At 40.9% G+C, this 19003-nt stretch overlaps 1 protein-coding gene across 10 annotated transcripts in view; it reads left to right on the top strand.

Annotated features, from left to right (window-relative positions):
• Positions 1–4567: 4567 nt before the first annotated feature.
• Positions 4568–19003, top strand: part of Syx1A (Syntaxin 1A) — a 466543-nt gene continuing 452107 nt past the window's right edge. For 7 of the 10 annotated variants that reach the window (XR_008407913.2, XR_008407912.2, XM_053785243.2 and 4 more), the window contains exon 1: positions 4569–4766. Coding sequence is in view for 8 of the 10 variants with exons in the window: in XM_053785243.2 (XP_053641218.1) it covers positions 4734–4766 (33 nt within the window). In the remaining 2 variants the exon portion in view is untranslated. Of the gene's footprint in view, positions 4767–19003 lie in introns of all 10 variants that reach the window. The other 3 variants (XM_053785239.2, XM_053785238.2, XM_053785242.2) reach the window with 2 other exon arrangements.

The raw sequence follows: 19003 nt of genomic DNA, 5'->3' as shown, positions 1-19003 counted from the left end.
AAGTAACAAGAGACATTACTGAAGTAACGCAAGAGTTAAGTAACACTCATGGAGTCGTCGGGAGGAGGAGAAACCTCTAAGTAAATAGCAAGTATCCTGGAGAAGAGGAAGAAGTGGTAGAATAAGAAGCAAATGACATCTCTGGTCTCCTAGTGGTGCCAGAAGTCTTCAAATTGAATTCATTATAATTAGAACTATGCCAGTGATGCAATAAATCTCTCAGAGAGTGAACTATCATCAATTCCATGGGGAAGCAGTGAATCCAAAGGGCCATACTGCGCCTGGGAAATGGGAAGTAATCAGGTTTGATCCAAGGAGGGAAAGCTTCAATTCCTTGGATCAAGAGCTTTTCGCCACTTTTGTCCCAATAGTATCATAGGTAATCAGTCTTGATGAAGCTAAAGTAACTCATTGTAAACTTTATTATTGTTTTTTGCAAGCAATTTCAAGGTGCCTTATGTTCTTGTGTCGTTAACCGGAACCAGGTTTGCTCTGTTCACTAGCTATTAGCCAGGCTGTTGCTGTTTATAGGATGTATAATCATCACAACCTAACTTATCAAGCTTTTCCTGAGGTAAATTAAAATGCAAATGGTGTTACCGAAATTATTTATTTTATCTGGCAATATTTAATAGGTTGCAAAACATCAGACGTCTTATACCTAACATTTTGTGCCTGTGCGTAATAGATAAAAAAAATAAATAGTTATTATTGCCCACAAAAGTTATAAAATAAAAATTAAATGGTTCTTCGGACATATGTAAATTAGCAGAATGCAACTAATAAATATTTCTTGAAGAGGAAAACACAAGACTCATAAAATGAAAATATCTGGAACATTTAGCTAGAGTTAAGAGACTTCTTGACAGCAGATTCAGGCTGCCAGTTCCATAAAAATGCTGATGATAGATTATTACTGGGCCGAGCTACGTACAGTATGTACAGCTCTTCACTGCTTTTCCAGCAGCAACTGATTTTTTTTAAACTATTAAACATAAATTGGGTTACTCAGTATTGAGTCACTTCCCAATTCTATAAAGTTTCTTTGACACATTCCACCAGCATGGGGCTGATAGAACCCCACTGAACTTGGACAGCCTGAGTTGGGCGCTTCTGTAAGGCAATGAGGATGTCGTCAAGTATTCCAGTAAGGGTTCATCAGCTTCCAGGTTTCGTTCCAGCAGAGTTACTTTCACTTGGGTATTACCATCTCTCAGGATAGTCTGACTATCCCGTGCAGTAACTGATGACGGGAGGAGGGAGAGTTTTTTAATTTTCGTATTAATGAAGACTTTTAATTTGGCAAGTTTTCCTTTGGCAAGTTTCTACCGCTAAGAATTTATTTTATGTCTATACTCTATTTTATTTTGATATAGTCACTGATGGAAATGGGAGGCAAGATGTAAACAGGCACACGGCCATGAATTTCTTAGTTTTCTAAATGTGTACCTACTTCTTAAAATTAATTTCCAGAGAATGGGTATATACCTGAAAGCTGACAGCTGTTGCTACCATATTATGACGATGTTCTAAGATGTAGTTGTGATATCTGAATAGTCTTCCTCCAGCTTTATATGTAGATGATCTTCCCCTCAATGAATGTGCCTTGATGCCGATGAGGGGATCTTGATTTAGGGAATGGAACTTAACCTCGCCTTCTTTGGATTGAACCTGAATGCCTCCCATTGCTCCAGACGTGACTCCTACTGGTTTAGCGTACTTACCTATTTGTACTCACCTATTTGTGGTTGCAGGGGTCGAGTCCTAGCTCCTGGCCCCGCCTCTTCGCCGGTTGCTACTGGGTCCTCTCTCTCCCTGCTCCATGAGCTTTATCATACCCCGTCTTAAAACTATGTATGGTTCCTGCCTTCACTACATCACTTTCTGACAACTCTATGACTGAAGAAATACTTCCTAATATCTCTCTGACTCATCTGTCTTCAACTTCCAATTGTGACCTCTTGTTTCTGTCCCCTCCCTGGAACATCCTGTCTTTGTCCACCTTGTCAAAGACAGGATGTTCCATGGAGGGGACACAGAAACAAGAGGTCACAATTGGAAGTTGAAGACACAGATGAGTCAGAGAGCAATTAGGAAGTATTTCTTCAGTCATAGCGTATATGGTCTTGAAGGTTAGTAACAGTAGGGAGGGTTATGAGCCTTAAATTAAAATCTTACACTGCTATGTAAAAACAATTTGGTGATCCTAGCATGTCTTCGTCCTCGAGTGACCAAGATAAAGCAAAAGATTAGAGAAAAACAGAGATTACCAGCTAATCAAGGCTTCATTAAGATTCGATTGGCTTCAGATTTTCAGTGTTGGTGTATTGTAACTCGGGAAAGATTCATGCAACTATTGGCATGTTCAGGGGCTCTCTGTTCAATGATATTTAGATATTGCAGATTTTGGCTTGAGGTAGGTTTTGACTGGCTTAAGTTTTCAACACTGCTGTATAGTACTTAGAAGGTTGGGTGCTGTTACTGGCATGTGTAGGGTGAAAATTTGTGAATTTTATTGACAAATTATGTCCCTTTTCAACCGGTTTAAATCTTTGACTGAAGCATCATATGCACAGGATAAAACTGTAAGCTTAGGATATATACATAAAAAAATCTTATTTCTTAATATAGAAAATAAACTTGGAATGGTCGGATTCTGAGCAAAAACTGGAGAATGGCTTCTGATAGGCTGCAAACTTTCTGATATTGGGCTTTGCTAAAAGAAAGGTTTGCATTAACTTTAAGATCTGTAGGTATATATATTTTTTCTCAATTTTTATGAGACAAAGTGGTTTCCATGTTATAACTAGATAATATCTCTTTATCTACTGTTCCAACCTCTGATTTTGGTGCATCTTAATTATTAGATTTGCTTGGTATAAATTTTGACTGCTTAGGAGCCAATTTTATTAAAGTGTGAAATTTGAAATATTTTTCACGTGATGATTTGTAAATACCTCGACTATCGGCCGACTAGTCGAGGTATTTACAAATTTTCAAACTTTCAATGCTCGTCTGTCTTACTTAAGGGAAACTTTGGATTGTTATTGGACGGTGTAAATGGCAATTCGCAAAATGTTGCGTCATCCCCTTACACTGCCTTTGCCTCGTATCTCATAGAAAATATGCTAATGCCATTTTTTTTTCTATCACATGTTGTGTTTTATGGAATTGTAGAGAATTTTAAATAAAATGAAACTGAGACATGCTGGAAAAACGAGGTTTTATGGCGCTTTTCTGATTCGCGAGTTTAGCGAACCCCAAATTTTTGACTGCCGTCCACAGGATGGGTATGGGGTGCATAATAAGCATATTAACCTAATTTACCCACAAGGGTCATACAGCTTACAGCTAACAAACTTTGATTTTTTTAATTGTGTAGGATAGCTCGTGAATATATTTTCTAGTCAGTTCAGCATTTTAGCACTTGTGTTTTAGGTTCGGGCAGAGGGGGCGTTGACCCCCTGAAACCACCTCCAGGTATACTTCAAGTATCCAGCTATACATTTTAAAAGCTGGGGTAATATAGTTAGATACATAAGTAATTATCCTTATTAATTTCACTTTGTACAACTGATTTCTACTGTTACACCTAGACTTTAAGATATTACATGGAGCCCAATGGAAGTAAGTCACTTAAGTAATTTACACACGTTATTAGGTATGATAATTGTACTTACCTGGAGAGAGTTCCGGGGGTCAACGCCCCCGCGGCCCGGTCTGTGACCAGGCCTCCTGGTGGATCAGAGCCTGATCAACCAGGCTGTTGCTGCACCTGTACCTAAATAAACTTATTAATTTTGCATACATTGAGGTAGATGGGGCTGGGGTTATGATAGTCGTGGAACCTTCTGTCTGATCACGCACCGACCGAAATACATCTAGTTAAAACTATGATAATTACAGTAAAGTTCTCTGGGAAGAATGTTAATGTTGTATTAATAATAAGGTTGATTGTTCTGGGGGTGATAAGTAGAGAGTAAGAATAAACCCGTAGGGGCTTAATTAAGCCTAGTCATTTACTAGGAATTATTAGTGGGTAGTGAATATATTATAGACCTGGTCTGAACCTCCCATCATTGAGTGAACCAGACGAATTTTGACTTTAAACTACAAAACACCCGATATTAAGAGACATATAATATTTCATATTCTTTCGATATATCTCATTACATTTCGAGTTGTAGACAAGTGTAAGATCCTACAACATAATATAAATAATTTATACCCGTCATCACTTCTAGTGAACTATAGTCTGAAAGATTAAGTAATCATAGGTTACTGTTAGGTGGTAATTATATAAAATAACGGAATTATAGGGTTTTCCATATAATTTAAACCTCCAACTGTGTCAGTGATGACGTCAAATTATTTCCAAATTCGCTGGTTGATATTTAAAGTAAAAATTCGGGTTTTAGGGAGATGTGGGACGATTTTATTGAGATGGGTTATGGTAAAAAAGGGTCAAAATAGGTAGTAAAGCGGGAGGTATAAGTAAAATATGGGTGAATTAATGCAAAAGACGAGTGTGTGGTGGAGTGAGAGTGCAAGGGGGGGAGTGCCAGTGCGTGCGCGCGCACACACATCTGTCACTCGTGTGTGCCACAGAGTATCGATTTTAGACCAGTGTTCAGTTGGATACTGTTCATGCCACGAGTGGAATATGTATCTTAGTGTGTAAGCCTTGATTGAGTTATCGCGTCAGTGTCAGTGAGGTTGAGAGAGAAGCAAAGATGACCAAGGACAGGCTAGCAGCGCTCAGAGCCGTGAGTATTACTTTATTGTCGTCTGCTGCCTTCACTTACCTCAATATGGCTCCTTCTACCTTCTACCTCACTCATACACGCCCCCTCTACCCTCTGTCACGCCTCCATTACACTCCCACGCCCCTCATGTACACTTTCACCAGTGTGTACCTTTAGTGGCACTGAAATTAGTGCCACTAGAAGTGAAACTATAGTCAGGTTTCCATTGTGGCACTGTGCCTTACTCTCACCCTTTACCTTACAGTAACCCATTTAACCCCTCAAGGAAGGTTCCTTGACGCTGGTGAGGGGCTCTTGATCTAGGGAATTGGATCTGTGCTCCAGTTCCCTGAATTAAGCCTGAATAACTTCCACATCCCCCCCCCAGAGGCGCTGTATAATCCTACGAGTTTAGCGCTTCTCCCTTAATTATAATAAGAAGTAACCATTTCACAAATTAACATTTCACTCATTAATATTTACTTTCAAATGTCTGGTAAAAGAGTTAATATTAAGAAGAAGAGATTCCTATAATCTCAGTGGCACTCCTTCCATACAAAGTGGCACTCTTCTTCTACACTCATTGTTAGTGCCAATAAAAATGCCATGATGAATAAATGCCAGATAACCTTCAGTTTTATGTAATAAATTCGTGTTAATATACCTGTTTCTTGCTGCCAAAATACTCTACATACTTTTAGTAAATCATATATTGGAGATGAATGTTATATCAGTAGATAACCTCAAATATCACTTGTTCTTGCCACTGTTGGCTTTAATTATGCCTTAAACTGGAATTCACATTGCGAAATAAATATTTAGATGTGCAATTATTAGTCAAGATAAAATTATTAATGAAGATAAAAGTTTTGAGTATAACACAAGAATAATTAATTGTTAAAAATGTCATATTTCAGGTTGAGAATACATAAATTTGTAATGTTTTAATCATTTGTATCAAACTTGTAAACTAACATTGTTTTCAGTACCAAACATATTATATTCTATCCATTATTGGCTAAGTCTGTGATGACTGTAGGCTTTTTGGCGATGGGGTCTTGATCCAAGGAATTGGAGCTTCCCTTCCCTTCCTTGGATCAGTGATTATTACCTTCCATTTTCCCAGCTCTATGTAACCCCCTATATTTTTGGCACTTCAACCTGGTGATAATGCCATGGTGAATACCAGTTCATCTCAAAAATTATGTAAAATGGGTACATGTGGAGCAATGTGTTATTATTATGTTATTTCCAGAATGTTCCTCTTATGTTTGACTCTCATAATGAAGTGTGCAATTGTATAGTTCATCATGAATAAGTGGTAACATTTTTGGCAGCAAAACAGTAAGTTTGGTATGAGCACTGCCTCTCTTCTTGGTATGCTGGTAACTGAAGGCATATAATTATTGTCTTAACTCCACTATATGACATTTGAAAGCATGGATTATACATTTTTAGGGTAAAATTATTGTGTGTGGGGTATAAATCTGAGCTGATGAAAATCGATCATGTTCAACCTATTTTTAGCCTGGCGTATTTAGCAAATTGTATGCGAGCTGTGGAATTAAGAATAGGGCATTAATTTAAAATTTTGTCAAAGTAAATTTTGATGATCCTCGTATGTATTTGCTGATAAATGTAATGTGTGAATAAGTTTCGCAGAGTGACAAAATGGGTGGGGTTCATTAGGACAGTTTTGTGTAAGAATTTTTTTTCTTAATTATAGTACATATACGTATATAAAATATTCAGCCTGTCTTCATTTTATTTTGCCAATTTTTTGTGGTACTCGGCATTCAATTTCTTTATGCTTTAGAGAGGTAAGATAAGATTTTGTTTGGATTTTTAATGCCAGAGGATTTAAATTTTGTCCCCCATGATGCGACTCACACCAGTTAACTAACACTCGGATACCTACTTGCTTGCTAGGAGAACGGGACAACATGTGTAAGGAAATATGCCCAATGTTTCCTATCCTTGCTGGGAAATCCTAGAGGAATTAGTACCAAACATGCACACGAACCATGGACACTCAGTGTGTGAAGTGAGTGTCGCCTACCAGGCCACGGGCCACCTGCTACCTGATTTACGTTATTTTAAAAATCCTAAGTTAATTTAGATTAGGTTACACATGAATAAAAAATATATATCTAAACAAAAGTGAGCAAATAAACAAAATGGCCTTATGTCTGACAATGAAGTAGCTGAGAAGAAAGCAGGCAGCATTCAAATCTGTGTTTATCACTCATAATAATAATAATAATAATAATAATAATAATATCTTTATTTACTACAAGTACATGTACAAGGTATACAGGCCTAGCTGACATCACTGACCTGGTGGCCTGGTAGCTAAAGCTCTTGCTTCACACACAGAGGGCCTGGATTCAATTCCCGGCGGGTGGAAACATTTCGACATGTTTACTTAAACCTGTTGTCCTGTTCACCTAGCAGCAAATAGGTACCTGGGTGTTAGTCGACTGGTGTGGGTTGCATCCTGGGGGACAAGATTGAGGACCCCAATGGAAATAAGTCAGACAGTCCTCGATGATGCACTGACTTTCTTGGGTTATCCTGGGTGGCTAACCCTCTGGGGTTAAAAATCCGAACGAAATCTTATATAGAAAGACGTTTGTTATTCAGAGCATTTCGGGCAAATTAAGTAAGTTTTGTCCCAGGATGCAACCCACACCAGTCGACTAGCACCCAGGTACCTATTTTACTGATGGGTGAACATAGACAACCGGTGTAAGGAAACACGTCTGATGTTTCCACCCCTTTGCCGGGAATCGAACCCGGACCCTCACCTTGTGAAGCGAGAGCTTTTGCCACCAGGCCACGGGGCATGCACGTGGAAATGGGTCACATTACTGTACGTATTGTAATTTTTTGGACTCGGTTCTAATAAACATGAAATACTAAACCATACCACGGGCGGGGATAGAACCCGCGATCAGAGTCTCAAAACTCCAGACCGTCGCGTTAGCCACCGGACCGGCTAGCCACAATAAGATTCGTCCAACTAGGTATATTTCTACACCATAGGAAGGTTAGCATAGGCACCACTGTGACCACAAATGCAAGTTTTTACAGATGAATCTCCAGCTAGCGTGGCCGTGATGAACTCTAGCTCAAGTCCCCTCAAAGCCATCAACATGACTCTCACGAAATCGTAATGACACAATGGTATGGTTTGTTTGCAATTGTGTCATTACGATTTCGTGAAACATGAAATACTGTTTGTCCCCTAAAAAGAGCTTGATTGAGAATTTTGCCTTTCATATCTGTAATTGTTTTACACACAGCAAGAAATTATTTTATAAATAAAAGTAGGTGTATTTCCATTGGGGCATTTTATTAAAATACCCCAATGGAAATAAGACTTGTCGTTTGATGACACTTAGAATATGAGTTATCCTGCATTACTTATGTGCTCCAGGTTAATAATCCAAACATTTATTTTCATGTGATATTGGGCATTAGGATACCAAATTGTCATGCTGTGTACATTTATACGTAATGTTATTTTATTTAAAAGTGAAGTATGTGGATGTGTGCTCCAGTGGGGTGCAGTTCTAAAACATATTAAGTTGCTGTTTTTGATTTTCACTCTAACAATATATGTGGTTCTGGCTAAGTTTCTGTTGCAGTAGAGCTCACTTTTTTTTTTTTCCCCTAACCTTACCAAAGGATTATGGATGAACTTTACAAGTTCATACTGAGAATTTCAGAGATTTTGGTGGGATTCTACAATGACTAAAATCCCATCTAACTTGACATATCAGTGTTTCAAACAAACATTAAACTTAGTTTATAAAAAATCTAAACATCTGTATTATACTGAGATTCAGTGAGATACAAGGTGAAATAAAAAAAATTCTGGGAAACTTTTTCAAATATTTGGGTCATGTAAATCTATAAACACTAAAAAAATTATACTGACTAGACCAAATTGCTGAAACAGTAAATAAACTTAGCAACTTTTTGACTGTAAACTAATCTTGGTACCAAAATCCTAAACATGCTTGCCCAGGCTAGAGATTACTTGAGTGACAGCTCTTGATGCTCCCTCTACCTAGCCCCAACTAATTCTGCAGAGGTAACCTAAATACTAATTTTGTTCAGAAGCAAAGCAGGAAACAAGGCAACTATTCTGCCATTCATAAGACTCGCAAAATCATAATGACATGATTGCAAACAAACCACAGTATGGGTGGGGATTGAACTCATGGCTATCAAGTTGTAAAACTTCCGACTGTGATCTGCCATTCATAAATAAGAAAGCTTCTCATGTATTGTATCTCCTATCACTGCAACTGTGTTTAACTAATCACTAGAAACTGAAACCTTCTCAAAATTACTTAAGTTAGCACTTGTTACACCTATCCATAAAGGTGGAGGCCTGGCAGACATAACTATAACCAGTTTCCAACTTTTTATCTGAAATCTTTGAAAAGTTAATAAATAAGAAAATTAATGTGTTCATAACAACTGTAGTCAGTGAGGAGCTTGTAAAGATATCTACTTGAATAATTGTCAACACACTCTCCATATTGATATGACCTACATATTGTTTGAGAATAAAGCTAAAAAAAAAAAAATACTTGGTTTAACATAAAAATCGATAATTCACTCAAAGATGAGTTAAAATTATTAGGTATGTACCATGGCTGCAGCCTAAAATTCAACACTGATCCAACATGTATCTAAGAAATCTTCTAAAACTATAGCATTCTCTAAAAAATACACTGCTGCATACAGCAAGCAGTGTTACTTGCTCTTTTTCACTTTTTAATGTACCCCTTCCTCATGGGTATCTACAACAGCAAATTGCATAAAGCCTGTCCTTACTCAACAAAAATCAGGTATTAGAATGATCATTCAAGCTTATTCCAGACAGCGCATACCACCATTAATCAAGTCTAAATGCACTTATCAAAAAAAAAAAAAAGAGGTATGACAGAGTACAGCCTCTCCTCACTTCATGACGGAGTTCTGTCACCTTTGCACCATTTATAACATTTCACATATATTTTTAAATGTTTATACAGTAGTGTACTGTATATTAAAACAGAATAGAGGAATTCACCTCTAATATACATTTAAGTATAAATACCGGTCAGAGAGCCCGTCGTAAGTCCGAGGCATTGTCAAATGAGTACGTACATCACTAAGTGAGGAGAGGCTGTATTGGTATTGGTGGTATTGGTTAATTTCAATGTTAATGGTATTGGCCTAAAATTGAGCATTTATGTCAGTGGCTATTGAATAATTTTGATGGTATCACTAGCAGTGTCTGGGTATCGGCAAATTTTAATAGTGTATTGATATTGACCTAAAATTGGGTATCGATATCGACAAAAAGTTTGGTGTCCCATCCCTAATACAAAACATTCACTCCAATTATTGTGCATACTATGTACAATATACATCCTCTCCTCACTTAATGACATAATTCTGTTCCTAAGAACATGTCAGTAAACGAATTCGTCGCTAAGTGAGGAACATACTATAATAGTAGTGGGTTTGTGTCGACCATCTTTGATATTGTTTTAATGTTACCTTTGCACCATTTATTACATTTCTAGTATATTCTTAAATGTTTATACAGTTGTGTTCTGTATATTGTAATAAACAGAATAGAGGAAATCAGTTCTAATACACATTATTTAGGTATAAATACTGGTCAGAGAGCCTGTCGTAAGTCCGAGGCATCGGTAAACGAGTACGTCGTTAAGTTAGGAGAGGCTGTACAAGACACTTACTGCGAACATCAACCCAGCACTCAGATTTCCTGGATAGTTGCACTAGAACACAGCCACAATACTAGAAACAAGTGTCTTTGATATACAGTACAACTTGTTTGACTCAACCTATACAGGAGCTCTATGCAAATTAACCCTTAAACTGTCCAAACGTAGATCTATGTTTGCACGTGTAGTGCTCCGACCTTGATTTTCTCCATAAGAAACAATGTAAAAAATGTAGATCTACGTTCGGAGTACTATGTGAGGAAATGTAGATCTACGTTTGGACAGTTTAAGGGTTAAAATCCCTAAAATCTGGACTCTCTGCCAAAAGATGTTAAAAAAATATATCCCTATTTGTTAACTGCTTCAAAAATATTGTTAGAAAATGCCTTAATTCAGTGGGAAATTCTGCGTAGATTTATCAATCACTCGGTACATCAATAACAACCTGTTAATTTAAATGAAATCAGCATTCATACTCAATACCCACTTTCACCATATTTTTGTTTGTTATAACTAAAATTTCACTCCATTTCAGTATTAACCATGACAAATGTTTTACTAATGTGTTACAAAAACTGGCATAAACCGCAATATCCTGTGTAACATAGCATAGTAATAATTTCATGCAACAAAACATTTCATTGTATTATACTGTAGTTTTAAGCTAGTTTTAAATCTTCTCAAAATCGTTTGCATATCCAAGTCCTTACCAGTAAACTGTGTAACTTACTGCCAGTTATTACAACAATTGTATACTATATTTACTGAAAACAATCACTGCATTGTTACAGAATTAAGTGGCATTTATTTTATGCAGAGCATTTTGGGCAAATTAAAAGTAGAATTTTAAACTACTTGACATTGTTTAGGTGAAGTTTGATTATTTGAATGCTAAGCTTAATATAATTAAGTTGTTTGAAAATAAGATTATTTAAAGTAATGATTATATTAAGTAAAATACTGTATTAAAACAACAGTAGTAATGTGAATAAACAATAATACAGAACTCTTGACAATTTTAGGTAAAATAATGATATACTGTATACCTGGAGAGGGTTTCGGGGGTCAACGCCCCCCGTGGCAACAAGAAGTGCATGAGTATGAGTGTTGATTGTAATTGGATAAGCAAATTGCATTAGATATATTAGGTATACATATTGAGTGTATTTGGGAAAGCTTTGGTTTTTATGGGCTTGAAAAACTATGCTGCATTGGTAGGGCATAGCACAGGAGCAGCCTTGGTAGGGCATATTACAGGAGCAGCCTTGGTAGGGCATAGTACAGGAGCAGCCTTGGTAGGGCATAGTACAGGAGCAGCCTTGGTAGGGCATAGTACAGGAGCAGCCTTGGTAGGGCATAGCACAGCAGCCTTGGTAGGGCATAGCACAGGAGCAGCCTTGGTAGGGCATAGCACAGGAGCAGCCTTGGTAGGGCATAGTACAGGAGCAGCCTTGGTAAGGCATAGTACAGGAGCAGCCTTGGTAGGGCATAGTACAGGAGCAGCCTTGGTAGGGCATAGCACAGGAGCAGCCTTGGTAGGGCATAGTACAGGAGCAGCCTTGGTAGGGCATAGTACAGGAGCAGCCTTGGTAGGGCATAGTACAGGAGCAGCCTTGGTAGGGCATAGTACAGGAGCAGCCTTGGTAGGGCATAGTACAGGAGCAGCCTTGGTAGGGCATAGTACAGGAGCAGCCTTGGTAGGGCATAGTACAGGAGCAGCCTTGGTAGGGCATAGCACAGGAGCAGCCTTGGTAGGGCATAGAACAGGAGCAGCCTTGGTAGGGCATAACACAGGAGCAGCCTTGGTAGGGCATAGCACAGGAGCAGCCTTGGTAGGGCATAGTACAGGAGCAGCCTTGGTAGGGCATAGCACAGGAGCAGCCTTGGTAGGGCATAGCACAGGAGCAGCCTTGGTAGGGGATAGCACAGGAGCAGCCTTGGTAGGGCATAGCACAGGAGCAGCCTTGGTAGGGCATAGCACAGGAGCAGCCTTGGTAGGGCATAGCACAGGAGCAGCCTTGGTAGGGCATAGCACAGGAGCAGCCTTGGTAGGGCATAGCACAGGAGCAGCCTTGGTAGGGCATAGCACAGGAGCAGCCTTGGTAGGGCATAGCACAGGAGCAGCCTTGGTAGGGCATAGCACAGGAGCAGCCTTTGTAGGACATAGCACAGGAGCAGCCTTGGTAGGGCATAGCACAGGAGCAGCCTTGGTAGGGCATAGCACAGGAGCAGCCTTGGTAGGGCATAGCACAGGAGCAGCCTTGGTAGGGCATAGCACAGGAGCAGCCTTGGTAGGGCATAGCACAGGAGCAGCCTTGGTAGGGCATAGCACAGGAGCAGCCTTGGTAGGGGATAGTACAGGAGCAGCCTTGCTAGGGCATAGTACAGGAGCAGCCTTGGTAGGGGATAGTACAGGAGCAGCCTTGGTAGGGCATAGCACAGGAACAGCCTTGGTAGGGCATAGCACAGGAGCAGCCTTGGTAGGGCATAGCACAGGAGCAGCCTTGGTAGGGCATAGCACAGGAGCAGTCTTGGTAGGGCATAGCACAGGAGCAGCCTTGGTAGGGCATAGCACAGGAGCAGCCTTGGTAGGGCATAGCACAGGAGCAGCCTTGGTAGGGCATAGCACAGGAGCAGCCTTGGTAGGGCATAGCACAGGAGCAGCCTTGGTAGGGCATAGCACAGGAGCAGCCTTGGTAGGGCATAGCACAGGAGCAGCCTTGGTAGGGCATAGCACAGGAGCAGCATTGGTAGGGCATAACACAGGAGCAGCATTGGTAGGGCATAGCACAGGAGCAGCCTTGGTAGGGCATAGCACAGGAGCAGCCTTGGTAGGGCATAGCACAGGAGCAGCCTTGGTAGGGCATAGAACAGGAGCAGCCTTGGTAGGGCATAAAACAGGAGCAGCCTTGGTAGGGCATAGCACAGGAGCAGCCTTGGTAGGGCATAGCACAGGAGCAGCCTTGGTAGGGCATAGCACAGGAGCAGCCTTGGTAGGGCATAGCACAGGAGCAGCCTTGGTAGGGCATAGCACAGGAGCAGCCTTGGTAGGGCATAGCACAGGAGCAGCCTTGGTAGGGCATAGCACAGGAGCAGCCTTGGTAGGGCATAGCACAGGAGCAGCCTTGGTAGGGCATAGCACAGGAGCAGCATTGGTAGGGCATAGCACAGGAGCAGCCTTGGTAGGGCATAGCACAGGAGCAGCCTTGGTAGGGCATAGCACAGGAGCAGCCTTGGTAGGGCATAGCACAGGAGCAGCCTTGGTAGGGCATAGCACAGGAGCAGCCTTGGTAGGGCATAGCACAGGAGCAGCCTTGGTAGGGCATAGCACAGGAGCAGCCTTGGTAGGGCATAGCACAGGAGCAGCCTTGGTAGGGCATAGCACAGGAGCAGCCTTGGTAGGGCATAGCACAGGAGCAGCCTTGGTAGGGGATAGCACAGGAGCAGCCTTGGTAGGGCATAGCACAGGAGCAGCCTTGGTAGGGCATAGTACAGGAGCAGCATTGGTAGGGGATAGTACAGGAGCAGCCTTAGTAGGGGATAGTACAGGAGCAGCCTTAGTAGGGGATAGTACAGGAGCAGCCTTAGTAGGGGATAGTACAGGAGCAGCCTTAGTAGGGGATAGTACAGGAGCAGCCTTAGTAGGGGATAGTACAGGAGCAGCCTTAGTAGGGGATAGTACAGGAGCAGCCTTAGTAGGGGATAGTACAGGAGCAGCCTTAGTAGGGGATAGTACAGGAGCAGCCTTGGTAGGGGATAGTAGTAGGGGATAGTACAGGAGCAGCCTTAGTAGGGGATAGTACAGGAGCAGCCTTAGTAGGGGATAGTACAGGAGCAGCCTTAGTAGGGGATAGTACAGGAGCAGCCTTGGTAGGGGATAGTACAGGAGCAGCCTTGGTAGGGGATAGTACAGGAGCAGCCTTAGTAGGGGATAGTACAGGAGCAGCCTTGGTAAGGGGTAGTACAGGAGCAGCCTTGGTAGGGGATAGTACAGGAGCAGCCTTGGTAGGGTATAGTACAGGAGCAGCCTTGGTAGGGGATAGTACAGGAGCAACCTTGGTAGGGGATAGTACAGGAGCAGTCTTGGTAGGGGATAGTACAGGAGCAGCCTTGGTAGGGGATAGTACAGGAGCAGCCTTGGTAGGGGATAGTACAGGAGCAGCCTTGGTAGGGGATAGTACAGGAGCAGCCTTGGTAGGGGATAGTACAGGAGCAGCCTTGGTAGGGGATAGTACAGGAGCAGCCTTGGTAGGGGATAGTACAGGAGCAGCCTTGGTAGGGGATAGTACAGGAGCAGCCTTGGTTGGGGATAGTACAGGAGCAGCCTTGGTAGGGGATAGTACAGGAGCAGCCTTGGTAGGGGATAGTACAGGAGCAGCCTTGGTAGTGGATAGTACAGGAGCAGCCTTGGTTGGGGATAGTACAGGAGCAGCCTTGGTAGGGGATAGTACAGGAGCAGCCTTGGTAGGGGATAGCACAGGAGCAGCCTTGGTAGGGGATAGTACAGGAGCAGCCTTGGTTGGGGATAGTACAGGAGCAGCCTTGGTAGGGGATAGTACAGGAGCAGCCTTGGTAGGGGATAGTACAGGAGCAGCCTTGGTTGGGGATAGTACAGGAGCAGCCTTGGTAGGGGATAGTACAGGAGCAGCCTTGGTAGGGGATAGTACAGGAGCAGCCTTGGTAGGGGATAGTACAGGAGCAGCCTTGGTTGGGGATAGTACAGGAGCAGCCTTGGTAGGGGATAGCACAGGAGCAGCCTTGGTAGGGGATAGTACAGGAGCAGCCTTGGTTGGGGATAGTACAGGAGCAGCCTTGGTAGGGGATAGTACAGGAGCAGCCTTGGTAGGGGATAGTACAGGAGCAGCCTTGGTAGTGGATAGTACAGGAGCAGCCTTGGTTGGGGATAGTACAGGAGCAGCCTTGGTAGGGGATAGTACAGGAGCAGCCTTGGTAGGGGATAGCACAGGAGCAGCCTTGGTAGGGGATAGTACAGGAGCAGCCTTGGTTGGGGATAGTACAGGAGCAGCCTTGGTAGGGGATAGTACAGGAGCAGCCTTGGTAGGGGATAGTACAGGAGCAGCCTTGGTTGGGGATAGTACAGGAGCAGCCTTGGTAGGGGATAGTACAGGAGCAGCCTTGGTAGGGGATAGCACAGGAGCAGCCTTGGTAGGGGATAGTACAGGAGCAGCCTTGGTTGGGGATAGTACAGGAGCAGCCTTGGTAGGGGATAGTACAGGAGCAGCCTTGGTTGGGGATAGTACAGGAGCAGCCTTGGTAGGGGATAGTACAGGAGCAGCCTTGGTAGGGGATAGTACAGGAGCAGCCTTGGTAGGGGATAGTACAGGAGCAGCCTTAGTAGGGGATAGTACAGGAGCAGTCTTTTTATAGATGTATGGTGATATATTGGCTTTTTTACTACATTTTTAAAGAAGTTATATGTGATAGTTATTCATTCACTGATAACTTATCAGTGAGCCTGAGTGAGATTTTATTAGCTTAAAGCGGTAATTTTCTTGGTGATTAGGAAGTTTGGGTAATGATCAGTTGTGTTGTCTGTGATAATGTCTGCTTTTGGAGAAGCTATTATGTATATGCTCAGAGGTGGTCAATTATAGACACAGTTGTCTCTGTAATTTTCCTTGGTTTGGTTATTAATAGCATTAATTAATAAGCATTTATATTCTACTAGTCTGCATATTTAGGAAACTAACTACTTGTTGAGATGATAATTGAATGAGTTTGATGTCAGTTCCCAGGAATTAAGTGATGCTTATTTAAGATTATTACCAAAGTTGGTTGTGTTGATAAGTGGTCATATGTAGATGGCTCCTATTGAATTTTGGGTTGTAAATTGTGCAATATGTAGTATATTCCCTAAGTTTGTTTGTGGTACATGTTGAGTTAATGCATTTCATCTCTTTAGTGCAATGTTTTACTCACCAACTTGTTAGCATTTTATACCATTTACGGTACATATATATATACAGGTACCATCCGACTTACAACCGAGTTCAATTCTGACAAACCGGTCGTAAGTCGAAATGGACGTAAGTCGAACCTTACTACTGAATATCAACATCACATTTTTGTAATGACTTTATTTTATTGTTTTATTTTGGTATTTCATTTTTTACTTTACTTTTTATGCTGTTAGTACTGTATTTTATACTGTAAGGTTTAGGATAAACACTGTGTACAACACAAACAGTTGTTTATTTCCCAGAAATTTGGCATAGAAAGCACAGTCGAATGGTCATATGTCGAGCAGGTCGTAAATCAGATGGTAGATGTATTATAGTGCAGACATTTCTTATATGTATTTTCTCCGTGGGAAAGTGGAACAGAATTCTTCCTTCATAAGTCACACATGTTGTAAGAGGCGACTAAAATGCCGGGAGTGAGGGGCTAGGAACCCCTTCTTCCAGTATACATTACTAAAGTTAACAAGAGAAACTTTTATTTTTCTTGTTGGGCCACCCTGCCTCGGTGGGGTATGGCCGGTTTGTTGAAAGAACATATCTTACATTTGTTAATCTTGCATATGCCATGAATATCATTCATTTTGTGTGCCACAAAGGACAAGCTTTGTATGATGTTTATATATGAACAGGGGAAATGCTTGCCAGTTTATTAAAATGAGCTCCTACAGTATTGTGTATATTCCAGTGCCTTTGGAAAGTCAGATAAAAGTTATGTGCTGTATATTCATATTTATTTTATATTGAGATTAATTTTAAATGCATTATAAGGTTTGTCATTAAGATCCTCAGAAAAAAGGATAGAGATCCTCAGACTCCAAACCTCTTAACCCTTTGACTGTTTACGTCGTATATATATGTCTTACGTGCCACTGTTTCTGACGTATTTAAACACACACATTCTAGCGGCTTCAAATCAAGCAGGAGAAAGCTGGTAGGCCCACATGTGAGAGAATGGGTCTGTGTGGTCAGTGTGTACCACATAAAAAAATCCTGTAGCATGCAGTGCATGAGAAAAAAAAAAACTGACCTTTTTTTTGGATTAAAACGCCGAATTTGAGGTGTATTTTCATATAGTATTTATTGTTGTATTCTCGTTTTCATGGTCTCACTTGATAAAATGGAAAACATATTACAGAAATAGAGATGATTTTCATTACTTTCACGATGAAAACTACCTTGAAATTGAGCTCAAAGTAGCGGAAATTTTCGATTTTTACCAATGTTCAGGAGTAAGAAAATAACACTACACGTCCAATACACGTCAACTGGGGAGTCTAATATTCTTTCACTAGTGCACTGATATTATTTATACCATTTTTACAATAATGCAGTAGTCTGCATAACAGTAAATTTTTTATTTTTTTTGTATGAATAAAAAATCAAAATAGAAAGCATTAGTAATATATGAAGGGCCTAGAGACGTGACTAATGAACAGAGGATATGCTATTTTAGTGCCAAGAATGTCTACATTGTTTATTCTGGACCATATTTTGAAATTGGCATCTTTTTTAATTTGCGTGAAATTGGCCAAATTGCCAATTTCTGACCACTTTATTGGGTAGTTCCAGTCAGTAAATGGGCGGTTTCTTGTACTCAACTGATAGAAAAAATGGAGTTCTAAAGAAATAGCTATGAGTTTGGTCAACTGGAACAACGGAATTGGCCAAAAACAGGGCTCAAAGTTGGCGAAATTGTCGATGCGTATATGTCGCCGAGACCGCTAACTTCACGGGAGAGTAATTCCGTGAGTTTTCGACCAAGTTTCGTACTTTTGGTGTCATTACCATCGGGAAAACATTCTCTATCATTTCATAAGAAAAAATAATTTTTTTCCAAAACTTTTGCAACATAGAATGACAGTTTCAGAAAGGGTGAGTGACTAGACTCCAGACCGACACATTTCATTTCTAAAAACTTGCATTTGTGGTCACAGTGGTGCCTATGCTAACCTTCCTATGGTGTATAAATATACCTAATTGGATGAATCTTATTGTAGCCAGCTGGCCCAGTGGCTAATGCGTTGGTCTGGAGTTTTACGACTCGCTCACTCGTAATCGTGTCATTACAATTTCTTGAGTTACATAGGATAACCCAGAAAAGTCAGTGACTTATTTCCATTGGGTTGACCCAAAGAAGCTCGTTCACTGTTTCATGTTCAGTAGCAGTCTTGCACAGGAATATCTGTACATTGCAATTCAACCACTATCTGAACTGCAACATCACCTATGTTTGAGTGCAAGCACTATATTTTTCACCTCCCAGAACTTGAGTTGTAGAAGTGAAAAATATAGTGGATCCCTCCATAAATATTACCCTGCTCACACTTAGTCATCATGTCAAATACCAAAAACACAATTTAAAATTTTCCTGTTTACTCTAGTAATTAATATAAAAAAGTTGCTAGCCCGTTGCTTCTGGCACTTCAGTCACAATTTAAAACATATGGATTACAGAGGAAGGATTCTAATACATTTTTTCTTTTGTACAATTCTTATTAGGTAAAATATAATTTAGTTGTAGCTA

This window comes from Cherax quadricarinatus, chromosome 45 (assembly GCF_038502225.1).
Source record: "Cherax quadricarinatus isolate ZL_2023a chromosome 45, ASM3850222v1, whole genome shotgun sequence".
Lineage (NCBI taxonomy): Eukaryota > Metazoa > Arthropoda > Malacostraca > Decapoda > Parastacidae > Cherax > Cherax quadricarinatus.
The sequence above is the reverse complement of the archived record's forward strand: the minus strand, read 5'-3'. Positions and strand labels throughout refer to the sequence as shown.